The sequence below is a fragment of the Hibiscus syriacus genome, unplaced genomic scaffold (assembly GCF_006381635.1).
Source record: "Hibiscus syriacus cultivar Baekdansim isolate YM2019G1 unplaced genomic scaffold, ASM638163v2 tig00111059_pilon, whole genome shotgun sequence".
In the NCBI taxonomy this organism is placed as follows: Eukaryota; Viridiplantae; Streptophyta; class Magnoliopsida; order Malvales; family Malvaceae; genus Hibiscus; species Hibiscus syriacus.
The window spans coordinates 1,792,926-1,820,334 of NW_024062966.1; the positions used below are offsets into that span (position 1 = coordinate 1,792,926).

General features: G+C 36.5%; 1 protein-coding gene and 1 pseudogene across 1 annotated transcript; both read left to right on the forward strand.

Annotated features, from left to right (window-relative positions):
* The first annotated feature begins 18,414 nt into the window (after positions 1 to 18,414).
* LOC120151469 lies at positions 18,415 to 19,009 on the forward strand. Its single transcript, XM_039163907.1, has 2 exons — positions 18,415 to 18,790; positions 18,918 to 19,009. Exons 1-2 carry the CDS (start codon positions 18,415 to 18,417, stop codon positions 19,007 to 19,009), a joined length of 468 nt encoding a protein of 155 aa, XP_039019838.1.
* Positions 19,010 to 20,044: 1,035 nt separating this feature from the next.
* Positions 20,045 to 27,170, forward strand: LOC120151475 (annotated as a pseudogene).
* Positions 27,171 to 27,409: the final 239 nt, after the last annotated feature.

The window sequence follows — 27,409 nt, forward strand, 5'->3', positions numbered from 1 at the left end:
TTACAAAATGCACAAATGAAACATATCATCTTATGAGGTTTTTAATTCAGTTTTATCTTTTGGAATACCCATGTACATTATTGAGAATCTGAGGTACGTGAGTACACTGAGGTTTTGCACATATGTTGTCACCACAGCTCATATAAATTCCCACTAGGGGCACTTAAACTTGTCCCGAAGGACCACTATGTCCCGAAGGACCACTCCTTAAGAACCATATACATATTCCAATGGACTAAATAAGTGTACCGAAGTGCCACATATATGTTCCAAATGATTACATATATGTCCCAAAGGACCACATAGAACCCTCGACTCTTGGCATGCCAATTATACCTACAGTTCTCATATCACATAACATGGGCATAAATATGGAATCATGTCACATTTTCATATCTCTTCTATCAATTCTCATATAAATACATCACATACTGTACATGTACACATATAATCACTTGTATTATAATACACAATTTTAATTGGTTCTCTTATGGTTGCATATATCACATATTATATCATATTAATGCATGTATGAGTTATGCACATACTCATTATAATCATAACATATGTATGTATATGAATATGAAATAATGAAATCAAATATAGTGAATAGACTTATCACAAGTCTATTTCCATAAAACAATATCTATACTAACTATGGTATGCACTCACCTTAGCTTCACTTGATTCGAATCAATCTTAGAACTTTATCTCTCTCTCGACCGTTTTTAGTTCTTCGATTATTTTGGAACTCGCTTATGTTCGATATCTACATAATCATACATTATATAAATATCAGCACTCCAATTATCATGATTCGATCCTTAATTCTTAGATTAAAAAAAGGCATAAATTTCAATTTCTATTTGAAGTAGTATCGGTACCCCCTGAAGGGGTATCAATACTTCCTTAGCTGGAGTATCGATACCAAGCCTGGTATCGATACCCATTTTGCATTTGAAATCCTTGTTTCAAAAATTGGTACCGATACTGACCTTATGATATCGGTACCCTTGGTATCGATACTACCTTCCAAGAATCGATACCTTATGGATGGCTTCGACAAATTCAAGCTTATGGTATCGATATTGTTCAACCAGTATCGATACCCCTATACCAAAAATCATTCTTTTACTCTTGTAGTATCGATACTGGATGAAATAGAATTGATACCCAAAGCCTAGATTTCACTTCTTAAGCCCAAAAATTAACCCATATCAACTTAAATCCTTCATGTCTTATTCCCTTTTATACACTTAACTTAAGTACACATACTCAAACCAATTTATATTCATCTAACACATCATTATCTTCAAAATCTCCTTATATATCTTGAATTTAAGAATCCTACCAAATTTCTAACATGTTCTAATTTCTATTCTAACACTTCATACTTCTTAGTTAAGTTGATGACAAGTCAATTCTAGTCTCAAACTTTATTTACGAACTCTCTTATAAGATTTCACTTATCCCCCTCTTATCTTTAATCCTTCCTAACTCCCTCATATTTTGATTTTAAGATAACTTAAGTTTTCTTTAAGCTTAAGTATCATATAAAGAACATAAAACAAACTTAAATTCAATGAATAATCACTTAACAAGGAACTCACATTTTTCAATTATCTTTCACGTCTGAAGAAGAAGAAGAATGAGAGTTTTCTGGAGACTTTGCTTTTTGCCTTCCTTCAATGCCACGTGGTTTAAATATAACCACTACCAAAATTAATTATTTTCTTAACCAAATGACCATTTTGTCCTTTTATTCACCCTTCTTTGCAATTCAATCCTACACAATATTTCCATATAAGTCCTTAAACTTTTCAATTTATCTACTTTAGTCACTAAATTCTGAAGTTTTTTAATTTGGTCACTAACCCGATATTGAGGATGTTGCAAATCTCCCCTTAAGAAAATTTGTCCTTGAATTTTCACTGCACAAAGAGATTGGGGTACTGATTCCTCATGTCTTCTTCACGCTCCCACGTTGTTTCCTCTACCTTATAATTCCTCCACAATACTTTAACTAATGGAATATTCTTGTTCCTTAATTGTTTCACCTCGTGAGCTAATATTTGGACCGGTTCTTCTTCATAAGTCAGGTCAGGCTGGACCTCTATCTCCTCTGGTGTTACAATATGGGAGAGATCAGATCTATATCTCCGAAGCATTGAAACGTGGAACACATCATGAATCTTTTCCATTTCAGGTGGCAAAGCTAATTGGTATGCCATAAGTTCCACTATCATAATAATCTCGTAAGGTCTGATAAACCGGGGACTAAGCTTTTCTTTTCGTACAAACCTCAACACCTTCTTTCATGGAGACACCTTTAAAATACTTTATCTCTGACTTGGAACTCAATTTATTTCCTCTCCAGATCCGCATATGATTTATGTCTATCAGCTGCCACTTTCAAATTATTCTGAATCACTTGAACCTTTTCTTCGACTTCCTGAATCAACTTAGGAGGACCAAGAACTCCTTGATCCCTAAGCTCGTACCAGTTCAAGGGTGTACGACACTTTCTTCCATTTAGAGCTTCATAGGGAGCCATTTTGATACTTGACTAGTAGTTATTGTTATAGGCGAATTCAACAAGTGATAAGTACTTTTCCCACGATCCCTTGAGTTCTATTACACAGGCTCTCAATAGAGCCTCCATAATTTGGATAGTCCACTCTGACTGTCCATCGGTTTGAGGATGAAATGTTGTGCTAAAGTTCAATCGAGTTCTTAACGCTCCATGCAAAGTCTTCCAAAACCTTGATGTGAATTTAGGATCTCGATCAGAAACAATTGAAACATGTATACCATGTAGTCGTATAATCTCCCTGATATACAGTTCAACATATTTATCCATGGAGAAATCAGCTTGTACCGGAATGAAATGAGTTGACTTAGTTAATCTATCCACAATAACCCAAATAGAATCTCTTTTGTTCGGAGTCAAAGGAAACCCCGTCACAAAATCCATCGTTATATTCTCCCATTTCCATTGAGGAATAGACATTGATTGTAATAGTCCTGACGGAACCTGATGCTCAGCTTTGACTTGCTGGCAAGTCAAACACTTATATACAAATTACGTAATACTCCTCTTCATTCTAGGCCACCACTATCGACTCTTGAGATCCATATACTTTTTGTTTCCACCAGGGTGTATAGTCAAAATACAGATTCCCATCAGACTTGATCTCATAATCTTTCATCTCCTCTTTATTTACTTGTTGCAACTTCTTCAACAACTTTTCATATTTACTTTGTAACTCTTTAATTCAATTCAACCATGATGGTTTAAGCTTTAATTATGCACATATTGCACCCTCTCCAGATGAAATGAAATACCACTATCACATAATCTTTTAGAAATTCCACCAATCACCTCTATCGTAAATTCAATTTTTTCTAGGTCATCAATTACTTCAAGCTTTTATAATCGGTATATAAATAACAACGTTCACCATATAAGTAGTGACATTAAATCTTAAGAGCAAACACTACTGTTGCTAACTCTAGATTATGTATTGGATAGTTCTTCTCATGCGATTTCAATTGTCTCGAAGCATAAGCCACTACCTTGCCCTCCTGCATCAATACATATCCCAAACCATTATGGGACGCATCGCTATAACCCACGTAGTTCTTGTCAGATTCAGGTTGAACCAATACTGGAGCTTCTATCAAAATCTTCTTTAATATTTCAAAACTTTCTTGTCATTCCGGTGTCCAAGAAAATTTTACATATTTCCTTATCAACTTAGTTAAGGGTAAAGTTATCATCAAAATGTTTTTAACGAATCTTCGATAATAACCAGCTAACCCCAGAAAACTTCGAACTTCTGACACATTCTTTGGAACTTCCCATTCTAGAATGGCTTTAATCTTTTCGGGATCCACTCTGTTGAGTTAATCGAATGACGAAATTGGCCAAGAGGGGGGTGAATTGGCAATAAAAATTTTGTGGAAGCTTTTGCAGAAAATTGAAAGTAATTGCACAGCGATTTACAGTGGTTCGACTTTCTCAAACAAAGTCTACGTCCACTACCTTAGCTATCCACACTAAGGATTTTCCAACAAATTCACTAATTTGTTCTTTCTTTTGAGACCAAAGAGATAACCTTACAATTCCCTCAAGAGTATACCCCTACTCTTGAGAACACTCTTTTCTCAAAGAGAAGATTACAAATTTGCAAGCTTACAAGAAAACCTCACAAGGTAAGATGTTTGCACAATTCTAGAACAAAGAAAAGAACACTCAAAGATGAATACAATTGAGCACAAAAAGTGTTCTTGAAAGCAAAATGAATATTGAATGAAAATGGGCTTTGAAATGCTCAAACTTGAGGTTTGATGCTTTCTCTTTGATTCTCTCTTGATTCTAGTTGCTTGATGTTTCTTGTTTTTGATCAATGGCTTCTAAGCTTGCTTAAATACACCTTGGATCACTTCTGAACGTTGGGGATGATTAGAAAAGATATTATAGCCGTTTTAGTGTGAAACATTTATAAAACAGCTTGGAGCGTGGGGGGAATCGGTTCCCCCTCATAGGGAATCGGTTCCCTAAGTGTAAAATTCAAATATTTCGACCGTTGAACAGGGGGGAATCGGTTCCCTCCGAGCATTCTGGAAATCTCGGAGCCAAACCATTCAGGGGGAATCGGTTCCTCCTATGGGGGGAATCGGTTCCCTCTGAGCAATCTGGAATTTTTGGCTTTGAATTGGTTCGAAATACTTTGTAAAATTATTTTAAAATTGTTTTATGATTAAACTTAATTTTACACTTAAGTAAGGATCAAAAATGATTTTTGAAATATTTGGAGTAATGTTTTGATATCGAATAGTTATATCGAATATACTTAGAAAATCATTTGGAAAATCTTAAAATCCATTTAACTTAATTTGTTATATTGAAATATTAAAATGTTTCAACAATCTCCCCCTTTTTGATATAACAAAACATTTTAGTAATTTTAAGATTTTTGAAATCAAGTTTTGAAATTACTCCCCCTTACTTTAACACTTCTTCAATTTATCATGTAAAACATTTAACACTTATTCTTCTCCCCCTTTTTGTTAAATTAAAAAGACATTGTAAAACAAGGTTTTGAAAATCATTTAGCCAATTGATTTATTAATTATAAGCTTAAGCTGCTAAGATCACAATCAAAAGAGAGGTTAGCCATTAGTTTCATAAATCAATATTCATAAATAATGTGATATGGCAAAATTGGTCATATTGCTAATGATGATGTAAATGATGCAAAAATGAATAAAACACCAAACATATAAGTTCACACTATCCATAAATCCAAAATCCAACAATCCACAAAATCAAACAATTCAAAATGTTGAAACAATATTCATTTTGTTCAAAGTTTTAAAGCTAAACATAAAATCAAGCATCCGGATCGGTAGGAGGAAAACGGGCTCGCATAGCAGTCATTTCATGAGTTAGTTCATTGATACGAGCGTTGGTTGATTCATTGTTTGCACGCATCTCCCGAAGAATCTCTAATTGTTGAGCTCCCATTGTGGATAAATGAGACTCTGTAGAGGAAAAGCGCGAGTCCATGGTAGCGTATCGGAAATCGAATGTCTCCATAAAGGATTGAAAATATGGAGGCATTTGATGCGTTTGTTGTGCTTGCTCCTCGGGCTGCTCTTCGGGCTGATCAGGCTCATCTTCGGCTTCATCGATATCTTGCATTAATTTCTCAAGCTCGGGATCTTCGTCAGCTTCGGGTGGAGCTTGTGAAGAACTAGCTCCCGGAGTAGAAGATTGAACCCATTCACCGGTTTCTTTGTTCTTTACCCATCCCGCTCTCGTTAAGGAAAGGAGATTTATTTGTTTCTTAAGAGGAAAAACGGCATCTAGACCGACTCTAAGCCCAGCTTTGGAAAACAGATTACTCAAAAAGCAACCGTAAACTAGAGATGAACAGTGTTTCTTGTTAGGAACAAGATTTACGGTTTCAATAATTTCAGCAAAAATAATCTGATGTAGGTTAATTTTAATACGGTTTTCGAAACAATGTAACCACCAAAGATCCAAAGCTCTAAGAGTAGAATAACGACCTCCGGATGGTCGAAACCACCAAGAAATCATTAGATGAAGAAAACGCTCATGTAGGTCTAAGACACTCGCACTATCTCTTCTTTTATAACGAGAACCTAAAATTTGTTTTTCATTCGAAATACCATCATTATCTAATCCAAATGTATTGGCTATATATGCTGGGTCAATATATAAGAATTGTCCTAGGAGGTAGGAACGAATTCCTATGGTTTCGGTTTCAGCTTGGTTTTTAACACATACGGCATTAGAGTAGAATATACGAACAAGTTGATGGTAAACGATGGGTTCAAGATCAAATAGTTTATCAAATTTCCATTCTTGTAAAATGGGAAGATATTTAAAATCGATAGCTAACATAGCTTGACGAGAAGGAATACGTTCTTCCCGGATTTTGTAAGAATCGAAATATTGATAATACCAAAATCGGTGATTTCTAGACCCAGGATGATTAAAACACGAATTTTGAATAGTCAAGTTAGGATCAGTGGGATAGGGATTAGAAATTGGAATAGAAGGAGGATTTGGAGGTGGATTTGGTTGACGACTAGAACGACTAGATGAAGACCTAGGACGTTTAGGATTTGACATGGTGAAGGAAATCGGAATAGATAGAATAACCTGCAATTTTAAAACAAATGTATGCAACTCAATTAATCCCAAAACTCAATTGAGTCCTCAATATTTCAAGGTTCTCTAAATCAATCCTAATGGGCAAAGTTTTTGAGAAACTTTTGAAAAATATGGTTTTGAGAAACAATATGTATAGTTTTCATAATAACAACATAATTTAATCAAAACACAATAATTTGAAAAATAACATTTTTTTTATTTCGAAAATTAAAAAAATTTGAAAAATTCTTGTGTTTTTGATGAAATTAGTTGTAACATCTAGTTTCTAATCACTAAATAATCAATGCCCGATCACTATTTCAACCTATAACTAATTAAAACTAATCCTATGTTCAAAAATAATGAAATAAAGAGTTTAGAAAAATTACCTTGAAAGATGAAGATTGAGGGGATTTAGATGTTGTTTGCACGACTTTAATGATTTCAACAGGTTTAGAAGATGATATATGAAGTAAATTCCGATTAATATCGTCGATTTGAGATAAAAATGGAGATTTGAGGGTGTAGGAGGTGAAGAACGGCGGAAGAGAGGGAGAGAAGAGGGTTTTGGGATTTTGGGGGTGTTCTGCCGATTTTAACAGAACCCCAGGGGGGTATCGATTCCCCTGTGGGGGGAATCGGTTCCCCTTCAAAGGGGGAATCGGTTCCCTCATGGGGGGATCGATTCCCTCTGCACCAAAATGCTAAAATCCAATTTTTTAAGCACAAAATGCTAAATTAATCTTTTCTAGTGGTATTGGCAACTCATATATCAAAAATTAATTATGTCCAAACAATTAAATTAATCTTTAATTAATTTTTGAACATAAAATTAATTTTCACTAAGAATCACAAACTCCCCCTAACTAATAGCAAGAATGCAATCAAAAATTATTATTATAAGCATTTTTCAAGATTTATTAAAAGTGCTAAAATTATTTTAAACACTAAGTGAAGATAGGTTGGTCAAACCTAATTCTCTCCTAAGTGTCCAAAATCTTTCCTTGTCTAAGGGTTTTGTAAAGATATCCGCTAATTGGTGCAAAGTATCAACAAATTCTAGAACTACATCTTCCTTAGTGACATGGTCTCTAATGAAGTGATGTCTTATTTCAATGTGTTTGGTTCTAGAGTGTTGGATGGGATTTTTAGTGAGACAAATAGCACTAGTATTGTCACACTTGATAGGAATGGTACCTACTTCAATTCCATAATCAAAAAGTTGTTGTTTCATCCATAAAACTTGTGCACAGCAACTACCAGCTGAAATGTATTCGGCTTCAGTGGTAGATAATGCAACACAATTTTGTTTCTTTGAAAACCAAGAAATCAGCATATTTCCAAGGAATTGGCAAGTACCGGAGGTGCTTTTCCTATCTAATTTGCATCCTCCATAATCCGCATCAGAGAAAGCATGCAAGCTAAAGCTAGAGTCTCTAGGATACCAAAGTCCTAAACTAGGAGTGTCCTTAAGGTATCTAAAGATTCTCTTAACAGCTAGTAAATGTGATTCCTTAGGACATGATTGAAATCTAGCACATAAGCAAACACTAAACATAATGTCCGGTCTACTTGCAGTTAGATAAAGCAAAGAGCCAATCATTGACCTATATAATTTAACATCTACACATTTACCTCCTTCATCTAAGTCAAGCTTTGTTGAAGAGCTCATTGGAGTGTCATGAGGTTTCCTATTTTCCAGTCCAAACTTCTTGAGCATATCTTTGACGTACTTAGCTTGATTAATGAAGATGCCATCGTTTCTTTGCTTGATTTGGAGTCCCAAGAAAAATGAGAGCTCCCCCATCATGCTCATCTCAAACTCACTTTGTATTAGCTTAGAAAATTCTTGACAAAGAACATCATTAGTAGAACCAATATTATATCATCAACATAAATTTGAACTACTAATAAATCTTTACCTTTTCTCTTTAAAAACAATGTAGTGTCAACCTTTCCTTTTAAAAAACCTTTTCAATTAAAAAATTTGACAATCTTTCATACCAAGCTCTAGGAGCTTGTTTTAAACCATAAAGAGCTTTTGTCAATTTTAAAACATGATCCGGAAAATTTGAATCTTCAAAACCTGGAGGTTGTTCCACGTACACTTCTTCTTTTATAAAACCATTTAAAAATGCACTTTTAACATCCATTTGATATAATTTAAATTCATTGAAACATGCAAATGCTAATAACATTCTAATTGCTTCCATCCTAGCTACGGGAGCGTATGTTTCATCATAGTCTATGCCTTCTTCTTGAGTATAGCCTTGAGCAACAAGTATAGCCTTGTTCCTCACTATATTACCACTTTCATCAAGTTTATTTCTAAAAACCCATCTAGTACCTACAGTAGATTTATTACTAGGCCTTTCAACTAATGTCCATACTTTACTTCTCTCAAATTGATTTAATTCTTCTTGCATAGCCATAATCCAATGTTCATCTTTTAATGCTTCTTTGATGTTCTTGGGCTCTATGCATGAAATAAATGCAACATAATTACAGATATTTCTAAGAGAAGATCGAGTAGTTACCCCTTTTGATGGATCACCTATAATTTCACCATCCTTGACATAGTTGTACTCTCTTGGAAAAGATACTTCCCTTTCTTCAATGGTTGGATTCTCGAGGGGATCACGAGTTTCCTCATCTTTTGTTTCTTCCTTTGATGATGATTCTCCAACGTCATGTCTAACGTCATTTGCTTGTACAATACCTACATCATCATTAACAGAAAAATCCTTCCTCAGAAGGGGATTATCATCGAAAACAACATGTATAGACTCTTCTACAACTAAAGTTCTTTTATTAAATACACGATAAGCTTTAGAATTTAAGGAATAACCCAGAAAAATTCCTTCATCACTTTTAGCATCAAATTACCAAGATTTTCTTTACCGTTGTTTAAAACAAAACATTTACATCCAAAAGGATGAAAATAGCTAATGTTAGGCTTTTTATTTTTGAGAATTTCATATGGAGTTTTCTTTAAAATTGGCCTAATCATTACTCGATTTACAACATAACAAGCGGTATTTGTGGCTTCCGCCCAAAAATATTTTGGCAAATTATTTTCACAAAGCATGGTTCTAGCCATTTCTTCTAAAGTTCGATTTTTTCTCTCAACAACTCCATTTTGTTGAGGGGTTATAGGTGCTGAAAAATTGTGGCTAATACCATTAGAATTACAAAACTCAATAAATCCAAGATTTTCAAATTCAGTTCCATGATCACTTCTAACACTAGTGATAGAGTAACCTTTTCATTTTGGATTATTTTGAAAATGTGATGAAATTTTCTAATGCTTCATCTTTAGTACTTAAGAATAGAACCCAAGTGTATCTAGAATAGTCATCTACCAAGACAAATGCATATTGTTTTCCTCCCAAGCTAGTAGTTCTAGTTGGCCCAAAAAGATCTAAATGAATCAATTGTAATACTCTACTAGTTGATACATCATTAATAGATTTAAAAGAAACTCGTTTTTGTTTTCCTTTAGCACAAGCATCACAGATTTTATCATTATCAAATTTAAGCTTGGGCAACCCTCTTACTAAGTCTCCTTGAATTAACCGTTGCAAAACACTCATACTAGCATGTCCTAGTCTCCTATGCCATAACCAACTATCATGTTCATCCTTAGCAACTAGGCACAAATTAGTCATATCAATAGAATCTAAATGCACCATGTAAATGTTTCCTATTCTATGACCAACAAGCATAATCCGATTAGATGCAATGTCAATGACTTTACAACCATTAATTTCAAATAAGACATTGAATCCTTTATCGCACAATTGACTAATACTCAATAGATTATGCTTTAATCCATTCACATATAAAACATTTTTAATTTGTATGGAAGAGGTATTACCTATTGTACCAATACCTTCAATGTGACCTTTTGAATTATCACCAAAAGTCACTTCTCCTCCATTTTTGGCGTTAAGCTCAATGAACCGGCTTTTGTCTCCGGTCATATGTCTTGAGCATCCACTATCAAGGTACCATGAATTTGAATTTGTTTCCCGTGCCTTGTAGCAATGCTCCTTTCCCTACAAACATAGATTAATTTTTGATTTTTGGTACCCAAATTCTTTTGGGTCCATATTCATTAGTTTCCAAAATCCTAGTTCCCTTAGGTATCCATTTGTGTAGGATATCTTTATCTTTAGTAGTAATGAGTCCTTTAGGAACCCATATACTTCTAAAGATTTTACCATTTAAGGTTCGTTGAGGATTTCTATGATTGTAGTTTCTAAAATCTTTTCTAACAAAGTTGGATTTTGAATTTTCTCCTTTTTCAAAACGCTTTGTTCCAACTTTATCAAAAGAAGTTTTAAGATCATCAATTTTCTTTTGATGATCATCATTGACCTTTGAAAGTAAATTTTGCAAATCTAAATTTTTCTTTTCAAACTCTTCTAGTTTGATTTGCAAATCTTTGATTTTACTTTCAAGATCATTTTTGGTTTTGGATATGAGTTTATTTTCATTTTTCAACTTTGAAACATCATTTTTATATTTTAAAAACAATTTCTCATAATCCGAAGCCAACCCATTGTACTCCTCAAATAACTCATCATAAGATAAATCATCAAAATCGGATGAGTTAGAGGTTACCTTAGAATCTTCCCCGAATGCCATCAAGCACAAGTTTGCTACTTCTTGTTCCTCTTCATCGGAACCTTCTTCATCGCTCCATGTAGCCACATGAGCCTTGTGCTTATTCTTTGATTGACCCTTTTTCTTCAATTGTGGGCAATCATATTTGACATGCCCCGGCTTTTTGCATTCATAGCAAATGATTGGGTCCTTCTCTTTTGGTTCATTTTTGAGGCCTTCGTTTCGTTTGAATTTTCTTCCTTGGTAAGGTCTCATCATTTTTCTGAACCGTTTGGCAAACAATGCCATTTCCTCGTCATCATCATCATCATTAGAATCAGTCTCATCTTTTGTGGATTTGAGAGCAACTCCAATGTTTTTCTTCTTCTCCTTCTCCTTTGGTGTCTCTTCAACTTTATCAAGGTCCACCTCATCTTCAAGCATCATCTCATGAGTGAGTAGTGAACCGATAAGTTCTTCAAGAGTTAAGGACGATAGGTCCTTAGACTCGATGATTGCCGTCTTCTTTGATTGCCATGATTTTGGGAGGGAGTAGACTAACTTCCTCACAAGCTTTTCATTTGAGATGATCTCTCCATATGATTTGAGACCATTGACAATCGTTGAAAATCTATCCGTCATAGCTTTGATGTCTTCATTTGGTTTCATCCTGAAATTTTCATAGCTATGCGTTAGAATACTAATTTTTGATTTCTTTACCTCATCGGTACCTTCATGTGTGACTTGAAGCTTGTCCCATATTTCTTTGGCGGTTGTACACGATGAAACTCTTCCGTATTCATCTGGTCCAAGTGCACAAAAGATAATATGGATGGCTTTGGAGTTGAGCTGGAACATTTTTGTATCTCCTTCACTCCACAACCTTGGATGAGTGATAGGCTTAATGTATCCTTCTTCTACGGCATTCCATGCTCCCATGTCACTTGCTTGAATGAAGTACATCATTCTATTCTTCCAATAGGCGTAGTTAGCTCCATTGAAGAAAGGAGGCTTGTTGACGGGCATCGAATCGAGACCGGAGTCGAAGTTTGAAGTGGAGGCCATTGATGACTTTAATAATCGATATAACTCTTCCCGAATCGACTCAAGAGGCGATAAAACCTTCAAATGAGTTAGGCTCTGATACCAATTGTTGAGTTAATCGAATGACGAAATTGGCCAAGAGGGGGGTGAATTGGCAATAAAAATTTTGTGGAAGCTTTTGCAGAAAATTGAAAGTAATTGCACAGCGATTTACAGTGGTTCGACTTTCTCAAACAAAGTCTACGTCCACTACCTTAGCTATCCACACTAAGGATTTTCCAACAAATTCACTAATTTGTTCTTTCTTTTGAGGCCAAAGAGATAACCTTACAATTCCCTCAAGAGTATACCCCTACTCTTGAGAACACTCTTTTCTCAAAGAGAAGATTACAAATTTGCGAACTTACAAGAAAACCTCACAAGGTAAGATGTTTGCACAATTCTAGAACAAAGAAAAGAACACTCAAAGATGAATACAATTGAGCACAAAAAGTGTTCTTGAAAGCAAAATGAATATTGAATGAAAATGGGCTTTGAAATGCTCAAACTTGAGGTTTGATGCTTTCTCTTTGATTCTCTCTTGATTCTAGTTGCTTGATGTTTCTTGTTTTTGATCAATGGCTTCTAAGCTTGCTTAAATACACCTTGGATCACTTCTGAACGTTGGGGATGATTAGAGAAGATATTATAGCCGTTTTAGTGTGAAAACATTTAATAAAACAGCTTGGAGCGTGGGGGGAATCGGTTCCCCCTCATAGGGAATCGGTTCCATAAGTGTAAAATTCAAATATTTCGACCGTTGAACAGGGGGGAATCGGTACCCCCTTGGGGGGAATCGGTTCCCTCCGAGCATTCTGGAAATCTCGGAGCCAAACCATTCAGGGGGGAATCGGTTCCTCCTATGGGGGGAATCGGTTCCCTCTGAGCAATCTGGAATTTTTGGCTTTGAATTGGTTCGAAATACTTTGTAAAATTATTTTGAAATTGTTTTATGATTAAAACTTAATTTTACACTTAAGTAAGGATCAAAAATGATTTTTGAAATATTTGGAGTAATGTTTTGATATTCGAATAGTTATATCGAATATACTTAGAAAATCATTTGGAAAATCTTAAAATCCATTTAACTTAATTTGTTATATTGAAATATTAAAATGTTTCAACACACACAAATTCCTTATGCAGAAATTACATATCCAAGGAATGTTACTTCATTCAACCAAAATTCACATTTGGATAATTTAGCATATAGCTTCTTATCTCATAAAATCTGGAAAACTATCTTCAGATGTGTATTATGTTATTCTTCTAACTTCGAATACACCAATATATCGGTAATGAATACCACTACGAATTGGTCCAAATAGGGTTGAAATATTCTGTTCATCAGATCCATAAAAGCAGCCGGTATATTTGTAACTCCAAACAGCATAACAATGAACTCGTAGTGACCATACCTCGTTCTAAATGTCGTATTTGGAATATCTTTCTCTTGAATTTTCAATTGATGATATCCCGACCGCAAATCAATCTTAGAGAAAACTGAAGCTCCCTTCAACTGATCAAATAAATCATCAATTCTAGGGAGGGGATACTTATTATTAATAGTCACCTTGTTGAGCTACCTATAATCAGTACAAAGACACATTGAATCATCTTTCTTCTTGATAAACAAAACTGCAGCTCCCCAAGGCGATACACTTGGTCTAATAAACCCTTTGTCCAACAATTCCTGTAATTGGATTTTTAACTCCTGCAACTCTTTTGGAGTCATTCTGTATGGTGCCATTGCAATGGGCGCTGTTCTAGGCATTATCTCAATTTGAAATTCCACCTCCCTATCCGGAGGTAAACCTAGCAACTCTGCAGGAAAGACGTATGAGAACTCCCTGAATATGAGAATTTCTTTAATCCCTTTCTCCTTAGTTTTAATATCCAACACATTAGCAATGAAACCCTGACATCCTTGTAGGAGTAATTTCTTTGCTGACATCACATATATTACATTTTCCAATGGATTTCATCTTTCACTAAATACTATAACTTTCAAACCTTCTAAATTGATCAACGTTACCCTCTTCAGTCTACAATCAACATTAGCATGATAACGATATAACCAATCCATTCCCAGTATCACTTCAAATTCGTTAAAGGGTAATTCCATCAGATTAATAGGGAATTCAATTCCCTGAATCCGTATGGGACACCCTCGACATACTCTATTTACCCGAGCACTGTGCCCTAACGGATTAGTCACTATCACATCATTACTAGTAGTTTCTAATTGAATTTCCAATTCTCTCATCAATTTACTACTAATATAAGAATATGTAGACCCAGATCAATCAACACCAAAACACATTTATCATACAGTAGAAAGGTACTTGCAATAATCTCCGGGTCATCTCGATCGTCATTGGTATTTAGATTATAAACCTGAGCCGTCGAGCGAATATCCTGTTGAGACGAGTATTCAGACTGATTTCTTCCTCTACCCCTTCCTCCCTGAGTTATAAAAGCAGACCTCTCTAGCTGTACGGGCTCCCCGACTATCATTGAACAGTCTCAGATAAAATGTCCAGTGTCCCCACATTTGAAACAAGCTCCAGAAATCATTCTACAGATCCCTTGATGATTCCTTCCACAATGTTGACACTATCTAGCTTGGCCTTGGTTAGATCTCCCAGTTCCAGATCATACAGAATGTGTTTGTCGGGCTCTCATCAGATTTGATCCTCTAGCAGATGATGTAACTGACTCTAATCCCGCCTGGGGTCGAGAACCAGCATCTCTGCCTCTTTTTGATGGTGCAACACTAAAAAAAAGCTCCCTTTCTTTTATATGTTTGAGCTCTTTGATATCCAAACCTTTTATTCTAAGCTCTTTCCAGAGCTTTAACACGGTTAGCTACTTCTTGAAATGAGAATAGATTCAACATAATCATCATCTCTTTCAATCAAGGATGCAAACCCTCCATGAACCATTCACAAGCATCATTCTCTGTCGGAATAAATTCAGCAGTAAAACGGCTTAACTTGTTGAACTCATATTCATACACAATACGATTCCATTGATTCAGATTCATAAACTCTTGTTTCATCTGTCGGATAAACTGATCTCCTATATACTTATGCTTGAATTCCTCTAAAAAAAAGGACCAAGTTACCTGATCACTGATCATCCTCAAAGTAACATTGGTCCCCCATATTCTCGCTTGCCCTCGGAGCAAGGAGACCACTCCATACAACTTTTCCACATCAGAACAATAGAGCCCATCAAGCATGATTTTCACATCATTGAGCCAAAGGTCCGCAACAATATGACCTTTCTCAGCTTCACCCTTAAATTTTGGAGTTTCTAATCCCTTCAACTCCTTCGTAACATTCATTCTCTGAGTTAAAGTTGAAGAGGCAGGAGGTTGGAAACGCACCAAGATAGCGTCCAACGTCCTGAAGAAAATATCTTGATCTCCTACAGGCACTCCAGAAGGTGTATGCTATTCACCTTTCCTGGCCAAGGCAGGTGAATTACTACTCTCAGCTGGCCTATCGTCTCCCGCTTCACTTCGAGAACTATAATGTCCGAACATCTAATAAAACAAAACCATATAATTATATTAATAATACAACATACTCATTATCCTATCAGATCAGAAGCTCTCACCATTTTATTGGCATGTATACTTTTAAAGACATTATAAACTTCGGTTTATGCCTAGAATCGGCTAAACCATAGCTATGATACCATTAAATATAATACCCCAACCCATATCCGACCATATACAAATATGAGATGTCACATTAACTTTTCAAAACATTTGCTTTTACAAAATCTCATAAAATTTAAAACTTTTATTAAAAACATCATTACTATAATTTACATAAATACCACCAAAATGATTGCAAAATCGATAAGAGAACATATGTTTTAAACTGTAATTACATGCCAACATAATTATTGCAACAAAATGACATACTGTTTTAAATCACTTCTGATCTGATCGCTGCAATGGAGATGTTGTCTTTCTAACCTTTAACTCTGATCTTCTTATTTCTTGGTACCTATATATAAACCACTTACACGCTAAGTCACATACTTAGTGAGGCATAATATAACATGTAACAATGAATTCATGAAACATGCACTTCTATACATTCCATAATAACCTTACCATTTGCATATATTTCCTCAACTATAACATGCAAAATTAAAAAATGCACAAATGAAACATATCATCTTATGAGGTTTTTAATATAGTTTTATCTTTTGGAATACCCATGTACATTACTGAGAATCTGAGGTACGCGAGTACACTGAGGTTGTGCACATATGTTATGACCACAGCTCGTATAAATTCCCACTAGGGGCACTTAAACTTGTCCCGAAGGACCACTCCTTAAGAACCATATACATATTCCAATGGACCAAATAAGTGTACCGAAGTATCGCATATATGTTCCAAAGGATTACATATATGTCCCGAAGGACCACATAGAACCCTAGACTCTTGGCATGCCAATTATACCTACAGTTCTCATAACACATAACATGGGCGTAAATATGGAATCATGTCACATTTTCATATCTCTTCTATCACTTCTCATATAAATACATCACATATTGTATATGTACACATATAATCACTTGTATTATAATACATAATTTGAATTGGTTCTCTTATGGTTGCATATATCACATATTATATCATATTAATGCATGTATGAGTTATGCACATACTCATTATAATCATAATATATGCATGTATATGAACATGAAATAATGAAATCAAATATAGGGAATAGACTTATCACAAGTCTATTTCCATAAAACAATATCTATACTAACTATGGTATGTACTTACCTTATCCTCACTTGATTCGAATCAATCCTAGAACTTTATCTCTCTCTTGACCATTTTTAGTTATTCGATTGTTCCGGAACTCGCTTATGCTCGATATCTACATAATCATACATTATATAAATATCAACACTCCAATTATCATAATTTGATCCTTAATTCTTAGACTAAAAGAAAGGCGTAAATTTCAATTTCTATTTGAAGTAGTACCGGTACCTCCTGTAGGGTATCGATACTTCCTTGCTGGAGTATCGATACCAAGCCTGGTATCGATACCCATTTTGCATAAAAATTATTGTTTCAAAAATTGGTACCGATACTGACCTTATGATATCGGTACCCTTGGTATCGATACTACATTCCAAGTATCGATACCCTATGGATGCCTTCGACAATTTCAAGCTTATGGTATTGATACTGTTGAACCAGTATCGATACCCCTATACCAAAAATCATTCTTTTACTCTTGAAGTATCGATACTAGATGAAGCAGTACCGATACCCAAAGCTTATATTTCACTTCCTAAGCCCGAAAATTAACTCATATGCTTAAATCCTTCATGTCTTATTCCCTTTTATACACTTAACTTAAGTACACATACTCAAACCAATTTATATTCATCTAACACATCTTTATCTTCAAAATCTCCTCTTATATATTGAATTTAAGAATCCTACCAAATTTCCAACATGTTCTAATTTCCATTCTAACACTTCAAATTTCTTAATTAAGTTGATGACAAGTCAGTTCTAGTCTCAAACTTTATTTACTAACTCTCTTCCAAGATTTCACTTATCCCCCTGTTATCTTTAATCCTTTCTAACTCCCTCATCATTTGATTTTATGATAACTTAAGCTTTCTTTAAGCTTAAGTATCATCTAAAGAACATAAACTGAACTTAAATTCAATAAATAATCACTTAACAAGGAACTCACATTTTCCAATTATCTTTTACGCCTAAAGAAGAAGAAGGAGAGTTTTCTAGAGACTTTGCTTTTTGTCTCTCTTCAATTCCACGTGGTTTAAATATAACCACTACCAAAATTAATTATTTTCTTAACCAAATGACTACTTTGTCCTTCTATTCATCATTTTTTGCAATTCAATCCTACATAAAATTTCCATATAAGTCCTTAAACTTTTCAATTTATCTACTTTAGTCACTAAATTCTGATGTTTTTCAATTTGGTCACTAACCCAATATTGAGGATGTTACAATGAATGTGCTATCAAGAATTCTATACAAGGCTACTGAAAGAGGTATTTTTGGCTATCACCCTCGCTGCAAAAAGGTTGGTCTAACCCATCTTTCTTTTGCTGATGACCTTATTATATTCTGTAAAGGAAATGTTGAATCTGTTGTTGGTGTTATAAGTGTTTTAGACTACTTTTATGAAATTTATGGCCTCAAGTTAAATGCCTTTAAATGTGAACTCTTTGCTGTTGGTATCTCTTCTAGTAAACTTGAGGATATCAAAATGATTACTGGATTTAATCAAGGTTGTCTGCCAGTAAGATACTTAGGAGTTCCCCTGGTTACTAGAAAACTTTCTGATAAAGATTGTGTGGCTCTTATTGACAGCATCAGGTCACGTTTACACCAATGGTCAATAAGACATTTGAGTTATGCTAGTAGATTAGAATTAATCAAAACTGTCCTGCTTAGTATTACAAACTTTTGGTGTAGGCAGTTAATTCTGTCTCAATATGTCTTAAACAGGATTGAGCAGTTATGCTCTTGATTTTTCTGGAAAGGTTCAGATAAGGCAGCAACAGGTGCAAGAGTTAGTTGGGAGAAGTTATGCCTCTTGAAATCTGAAGGTGGGCTTGGACTAAAGGACATCAAGACTTGGAATAAAGCATGTATGATCAAATTGATTAGGAATATCCTTGCGGGTGAAGGGTCATTGTGGGTTGTCTGGCTAAAAAGTTACGTGATCAAGGATAATGACTTTTGGAACATGGAGGCTGTAATTAATTCAAGCTGGAGCTTTAGGCGTTTACTTAAAATGAGACTTGAGGCTTACCATGTTTTATCTTTCGGAGTTCAGCAGATTAGAGAAATTTGGGATCTGATTAGAACGAAGGGAACCAAAGTTACATGGCATAAACTGATCTGGTTTCCTCTTTATATTCCTAAGCTTAGTATTATTGCATGAATGGCCATCTTAGACAGACTTCCTACGAAAGATAGACTGAAACGCATGAGACTCGATATTGATGACAAATGTGTTTTTTGTAAAGACTCACTGGAAACAAGAGATCACTTATTCCTACACTGTCCTACAACTATTTCATTGTGGGAGGCAGTGTTGAACCTTAACGACATGCAAAGAAGATCGCTTTCATGGGACAATCATTTAGCGTGGGCTTGTGGTGATTGGAAAGGTAAATCCTTACTCGCAACTATTATGAAGTTAGCTTGGACTGCTTTAACTTACACTGTATGGGAAGAGAGGAACAAAAGATTATTCCAAGGCTACTCAAGAAATTTGGATGAGATAATCCATTTTATTAAGGAAAATGTTGTTATTCAATTAAGGGGTAGAAAAATTAATAGGAATAATAGTGTTAATATTACTCTTTGTAATCAATGGGTATAGATTAATTGATTTTTTTTGCTCTTGTAAGTAGGTGGTTCTTCTGTAATCAAGAAACTGGTTGTTTTTTTAGCAGTTTCTTTGCTCTTTGGGTAATAAAATTGAATTATCTAAAAAATAACGAATTAAAGTCTAGTTTTTTATTTTATATAATTATTCAAAATCAGAATTTATATATTAGATAATGACAGTTAATGTTAATCTTATTTTAGATACTAAATTTTATTTGAGTTGGCGGTAGGTCATCCTCGTTGGCATCATTTTCCTTCAGATTTTGATTTCTTTCCTTGGCTCTCTTCACCAAGACAAATGATTGAGTTTTGCTCCTTTTCTTTGTAATCAATTTGGAAATTTCGTTTTTGTTTTGGATCCTTATCTCTGATTTCGGTTGCAGTAATGAGCGCGTATAAGCTCGTGGTTCAATTACAGTTTAATGCGTGTTCGAGCTCCCTTGTTAACAGGGTTGGATACCGCAAGATTTCCCAACTCGTTAAATCCAACGGAAAGCGTGCATTTCTCGTCGATACATTAGCTCTGGTATTTCTTTCCTTTTTCCTTGTATTTTCTCTGAACTTCCTGTTTAGTTGCCGAGAGAAGTTACGAATACGGTGTAAAGTGAACATGATTTAGTGGTTATTTGAAAATCTTAGAAATGGAATCACTTCATTTGTTTGGCCTCTTTCGTTATGTTCTAGTTACTTGGCCGTAGGTCCGAAGTTTGGAGGCGCAAGGCGTGCCATCAAAACGAGCAGAGGCCATAACAGGAGCAATAACAGAAGTGTTAAACGACAGCTTGGAGAATGTTTCCCATTCTTTTGTTTCAAAGGCAGAAATGCAGAAGGTAAAGGATATGGTTATTAATTTCCATTTGCTTTTGTTTTCCGTACTCACACTGTTTAATTTTTTATCTCCCTTTGTCGTCTCAATGATGTATGATCTTCATCAGCATGTTGATAATAAGTTTTTCCTATGTTTTATTTTGTAGACTGAGATGCTTCAAGAAACCAATTTATCAAAGTTCAAGTCTGAAGTAAAAAGTTCCCAGGTACTCTTAATTTTAAGTGGCAAAGCTGACAAAAAGGGTTGTCTTATTATGTTCGCATTTCATTATGTATATCTTTCCGTTCCACAAGAAGCAAATACTTCAATCAATCTCTTACTGAGGCCGGTATTTGGGATTCTCTAGAAATTTGGTTGGCAGTAAGGAACAAGTTATCTTGCAGTTCATTCTATTTGATTTGATTATATCATGGCGGTGATGAGAAATCTTGTATAAACGGCGAGAGTGGGTTAGAGAACAGTACAGTTGGGAGTAGAAACTAGATACATACTTTAAAATTCAGGTGAAGTTGTTTCCGTGGTGAGAAACAGTGAGGTTTTGGAACAATGTTTGGTGGTTGACAACGTATCGAGTTTTTATTTTAGTAGTTATTATAAGATGAAGTAGAGTGAAAATGAGATGGAGAGTCTAGTAGCGGTTTCTCCATTGGATTATGTTGGAAATTGTTAGGTATGGCTCATAAATATACCAGTAAAGAGGACAGGAGATGGAGCGGAGTGAGCGAAGCGAACGCAGCGAACATCAACTGTCCTTACAAAGAAAGTCTCGTTGTGGGGTTACGAATTATGTGGGTTGGGGGTGCGGGGGCGCAGTCCCCGCGGTACGGTACAGGGTTAATTTTGTAATTATGTACCAGGGTTTTCTATTATAAATAGAGATGTAACCTAGACCTAAAAAAATGATTGAATAAAAACTTCTAGCGCCGCCTAGGCACCGAGGACGTAAGCACATTGCCGAACCTCGTAAAATTCTCGTGTTCTTTTGTTTTCTTTACCCGTTTTCGTCAACAATTGGTATCAGATGTCAGGAGCAAAATTCGAAGTCGCGAAATTCGATGGTCAGGGTAACTTCGGATTATGGCAAACGAGGGTGAAGGATCTATTGGCGCAGCAAGGGATCTTGAAGGCTTTGCGATCTACAAAGCCGGCGTCGATGGATGAGGAAGATTGGGAAGAATTGCAGCAGCGAGCGGCAGGAACCATACGATTATGCTTGGCGGACGAGGTCATGTATCACGTCATGCATCTATCGTCTCCAGACGAAATTTGGAGGAAGTTGGAAAGTCAGTTTATGTCCAAATCCTTAACGACAAAACTGTATCTGAAGCAGCGGCTGTATGGGCTGAAGATGCAGGACGATCACGATTTGGCACAACACGTGAATGTCTTCAATCAAATCGTTTCTGATCTGGCTCGGCTTGATGTGAAAATTGAGGATGAAGACAGAGCGATGATTCTGTTGTGTTCGTTGCCTCCCTCTTACGAACACATGGTGACTACTCTTACATATGGGAAAGAGACTATCAATGTTGAGGAGATTACTGCAGCCTTGTTGGCTCATAACCAGCGGAAGCAGAATGCAGGGGAAAGCTCTCAAGCCGATAGCTTATATGTCAAGGGTAATCGAGATCGTGGACGGAAGCCAGAGAAGGCAGGGTCCGGGAAGCGGAATTCCAGATCCAAATCCAGGGATAAGAAGACGATTCACTGTTACAAGTGCAAGGAGGCGGGACATATGAAGCGAGACTGTCCGAAGTTGAAAAAGCAGACTGATGAGAAGCGTGATGGCTCATCCAAGTCTGTGAACGTGGTCGAGGATGATAATTCTGATTGCAGTGAGGGTGATATGCTTTCTATTTCAACGACACAATTGACGGATGCTTGGATTCTTGATTCTGGATGTTCTTATCACATCACGCCAAATAGGGAATGGTTTTCGACATACAGGCCGGTTAATTCTGGTTCGGTTTATTTGGGTGATGATCGATGTTGCAATATTGTTGGTATTGGTGATGTCAGAATTAAGATGCACGATGGCTCCGTTCGGACGTTGAGTGGTGTTCGACATATCCCAGACTTGAAGAAGAATTTGATTTCCTTGGGCACTTTGCACAAGAATGGTTTTATCCCTAAGGCTGACGAGGATAGGGAAACCATTCGGATTGTTAAAGGAGCATTGACTGTGATGAAAGGCAAGATGACTGCAGGGAATATCTACAGATTGTTAGGGAGTACCGTTGCAGGTGGAGTTCACTCTGTTGAGTCCTGTGATGATACGACAAAATTGTGGCATATGCGCCTTACTCATCTTAGTGAACGTGGTATGGCAGAATTACACAAGAGAAACTTGTTGCATGGTGTCAAAGCTGTAAGCTCGACTTTTGCAAGTATTGTGTTCTTGGTAAACAGACTAAAGTCCGTTTCAAGACTGCGAAGAACACAACTCAAGGGATTCTTGATTATGTGCATTCTGATGTATGGGGGCCTTCCACGACATCGTCTTTGGGTGGATCTAGGTACTATGTTACTTTTATTGATGATTTTTCACGGAAAGTTTGGGTGTATTTTTTGAAACAGAAATCTGAAGTTTTTGAGAAGTTCAAGCTGTGGAAAGCTGAGGTAGAAAACCAAACAGGACGAAAAATCAAGTGTTTGCGGTCTGACAATGGTACGGAGTACACAGATTCACAGTTCCTACAATTCTGTAAGGAGCATGGGATTCAGAGGCATTTTACAGTGCGCAAGACACCACAACAGAATGGTGTTGCAGAACGAATGAACAGGTCGTTGAATGAAAGAGCCAGATGTTTGCGGTTGAATGCGGGGCTTCCCAAACACTTCTGGGCTGAGGCTGTTAACATGGCGTGTTACCTTATCAACAGATCGCCAAGGGCATCGCTGGCTGGGAAAGTTGTAGAAGAGGTATGGACTGGTCATGATGTTAGTTTTGATAACTTACGGATTTTTGGTTGTCCTGCTTATGTGCATGTACCTGCTGATGAGTGATCCAAACTTGATGCAAAATCGAAGGAGTGCATTTTTCTGGGTTACAAGAAAGGTGTCAAAGGATTCAAGTTCTGGGATCCAGTTGCGAAGAAAGTTGTGATTAGTAGAGATGTCATTTTTGATGAACAATCCATGTTGCAGCAGAAGCAAGACACGACAGTGGTGGATTTCGAGCAGTTTCCAGTTGAGAAACCAGAAACTTCTCAACCGACTTCTGGTGGTTCCACTACGGATGATTTGCAGGATTATAGTCTCGCCAGAGACAGGGTGAGACGGACGAATATAAAGCCTCCGAACAGATTGGGTTTTGAAGACTTGATATCTTTTGCACTTATTGTTAACAGTGATGATCCGGTTACTTTTCATGATGCCGTTACTAGTCAGGAAAACGACAAGTGGATGGCAGCCATGGTTGAGGAGATGGAGTCTTTGAATCACAATCGCACATGGGAGTTAGTTCCCCTTCCTGAGGGTAAGAAGCCGATTGGTTGCAAATGGGTGTATAAGAAGAAACCAGTAGTAACAGAAAAAGAGGGGGAGAAGTTCAAGGCTCGTTTGGTAGCGAAGGGTTTTTCACAGCAGAAAGGAGTTGATTATGATGAAATCTTTTCTCCTGTGGTTAGGCACACTTCAATCCGAGCAGTACTTGCATTGGTGGCTAGTTGGGATTTGCATTTAGAGCAGATGGATGTTAAAACTGCTTTTTTGCATGGTGATTTAGAGGAGCAGATCTACATGCGACAACCTGAAGGTTTCACTCAACCTGGAAACGAGCATTTAGTTTGCAGATTGAAGAAATCTTTGTACGGGTTGAAACAGTCTCCGAGACAGTGGTATAAACGGTTTGACTCCTATATGATCAAGATTGGCTACAACCGATGTGAGTATGATTGTTGTGTCTATGTTAAGAGCCTTGATGATGGTTCTTTTATTTTTCTATTACTGTATGTTGATGATATGCTGATTGCTGCGAAGAACATGGATGATGTTATCGGTTTGAAAACTTTATTGAGTCAGGAATTTGATATGAAAGATTTAGGTGCTGCAAAGAAAATTCTTGGAATGGAAATTTGCAGGGACAGAGACTCAAGGAAACTGCGGCTATCTCAACGGGGTTATGTTGAGAAAATGCTAGAAAGGTTTGCGATGAGCAGCGCGAAACCAGTTAGCACTCCATTGGCGAATCACTTTAAGCTCTCATCAGAACAGTGCCCCAAGACAGATAAGGAAGCTGAAGATATGGCAAAGGTTCCGTATTCTAATGCTGTTGGCTGCTTGATGTATGCGATGGTATGTACTCGTCCTGATTTAGCTCATGCTGTTAGTCAAGTTTGTAAGTACATGTCTAAACCTGGTAAGCAACATTGGGAAGCAGTCAAGTGGATCTTTCGGTACTTAAAGGGTACTGTGGGACATGGAATTGTTTTTGGGAGTCAGCGGGATAATCCTTTGGTTGTAGGATATGTGGATTCAGACTATGCAGGTGACTTGGATAATAGAAGATCTACGACAGGGTATGTCTTTACTCTTGGTGGAGGGCCTATTTGTTGGAAGTCTACTGTTCAATCTATTGTGGCTCTATCTACAACTGAAGCTGAGTACATGGCAGCGGCTGAAGCTGCAAAAGAAGCTTTATGGCTTACTGGTTTAGTGAAGGAGTTGGGTATTCAACAAGGTGGAGTTCAGTTGCTTTGTGATAATCAAAGTGCTATTCACTTGGCTAAGAATCAGGTGTATCGTGCTAGAACTAAACATATTGATGTAAGGTTCCACAAGATCAGAGAGTTGGTTGCATCTGGAGAGGTTTTGTTTCAGAAGGTACATACTGATGAAAATGCCGCTGATATGTTCACTAAGCCAGTTACGACAGACAAGTTCAAGCATTGCTTGGACTTGTTGAATGTTTCGAGTTGTTAAAGAATCAAGGTAACCCAACCCACATTGAATTTTCCAAGAGGCAGGATATTCGCCATGGTGGAGATTTGTTAGGTATGGCTCATAAATATGCCAGTAAAGAGGACAGGAGATGGAGCGGAGTGAGCGAAGCGAACGCAGCGAACATCAACTGTCCTTACAAAGAAAGTCTCGTTGTGGGGTTACGAATTATGTGGGTTGGGGGTGCGGGGGCGCAGTCCCCGCGGTACGGTACAGGGTTAATTTTGTAATTATGTACCAGGGTTTTCTATTATAAATAGAGATGTAACCTAGACCTAAAAAAATGATTGAATAAAAACTTCTAGCGCCGCCTAGGCACCGAGGACGTAAGCACATTGCCGAACCTCGTAAAATTCTCGTGTTCTTTTGTTTTCTTTACCCGTTTTCGTCAACAGAAATGAAGGAAATCTCCTCATTGAGCTGGTTTGGATTGAATTTATGTTTAACATTTTGGCTTGGCCCCTTGTGGGAAGGTTTCTTTCCTTATGATTTGATGTCATGGTGATTCTCAGAATAAGTAATTCTAAATGTTCTCTTTAGTTTTAAGTTGTAACTCATCTGTTCTTAATTATCATTGAGAAAAGACCATCAGATGGTTAACTTACCATCTGAGTTTGGTTTCTTACGTTTTCTTTTTAATGCAGGAGTATCGTTTTTCTATGCTGCAACGGGAAACTGAAAAGCTTAAAGGTGACAGAAAAAATGCGAAGTGAACTAAGGCATGTTTTATAGGGTATAAGTCAATGTTTCTTACTTTTCTATAAAATTTCTAGCTTGATTTTATACAACTGGTCTTTCAAGCAGGTATGAAATTGACAAGGTCACTGCTGGCTGGATTTGAATCTTGAAAGAGGGTAGGTAGTGCTATTTTTCAATTGCTTCTCTTCATTACTGCACTTGCTTTATTCTGTTATTTCAGGCATTTATTTTCTTAATATTAACGGATTTCAGCCGCATACGTGATGAACTGGCCAATCAAAATGCAGAAACTACCAACCTAACGAACAAGCTAGATAGGGTGAGCTTGCATGTTTATTTTCATTTGATGATCTTTGTGTTGGGGGGGGGGTGACATACAGATGTTAACCTGGCATTTTGAACCGTCTACAGGAAATTCATGCCTTAATAGCCCAGTTGGAAGCTGCAAAATATGATGTGGTTAAGTACTGCATAGGTACACTTGTCTCCATCTCTGCCGTCGGCTTAGCCGTACTCCGCATCTTGATGTAACATTGCATACTGTTTCCGGTAGCGATAACATCTCCTCCATAAATACCGAATTTCACTCATTTATGGGCAACTTGAATACTCGGCCGGAAAAAAAGGGTGAGAATTAATTTGTTGTCATAGCGCAAATGTCTAGATTGGCCAGGGAAGACAATTCCTAGTTGACCGGAATAATTGTTGGTGCTTCTTTAAGGATTAAGCACCATTTATTCTGTGCAATTATATGTTTACTTGGTATGTTTCAAATTTTAATGCTATTCTAGGGAAGGCAAAGGAGCTAGGTGTAGAATATACGGCTGCTAATTGCCCTTTTAATTAGTTGATATACATTGATAAAATATGTTTGAAATGTTTTCTATATGATTTTAGGGGTGATTTGATCGGGGGGTGCTTAATGAGTTGAGTAGTTCGTGAGCAACTCGAACTCGACTTGGTCAAAGCTCAGTAAAATCTCGATTCGGGTTGACTCGACTTGAGTCCTTAACGAGTTGAGCCGAGCAAAGTCTAACCCGACTTGATAAATTTGCTAGTAGTTTGTTATTTTTTATAATAATTTTTTTAGTAGTTACCTTAAAAAATTATTTTATTAAAAAATTATTAATTT

Bases quoted from the DNA above. Each gene is read 5' to 3' on its own strand.
- LOC120151469 (XM_039163907.1), top strand. From the start codon at position 18,415: ATGAATGTGCTATCAAGAATTCTATACAAGGCTACTGAAAGAGGTATT. The intron at 18,791-18,917 runs GTTTACACCAAT...TGTCTTAAACAG, and splicing joins TATTGACAGCATCAGGTCAC to GATTGAGCAGTTATGCTCTT.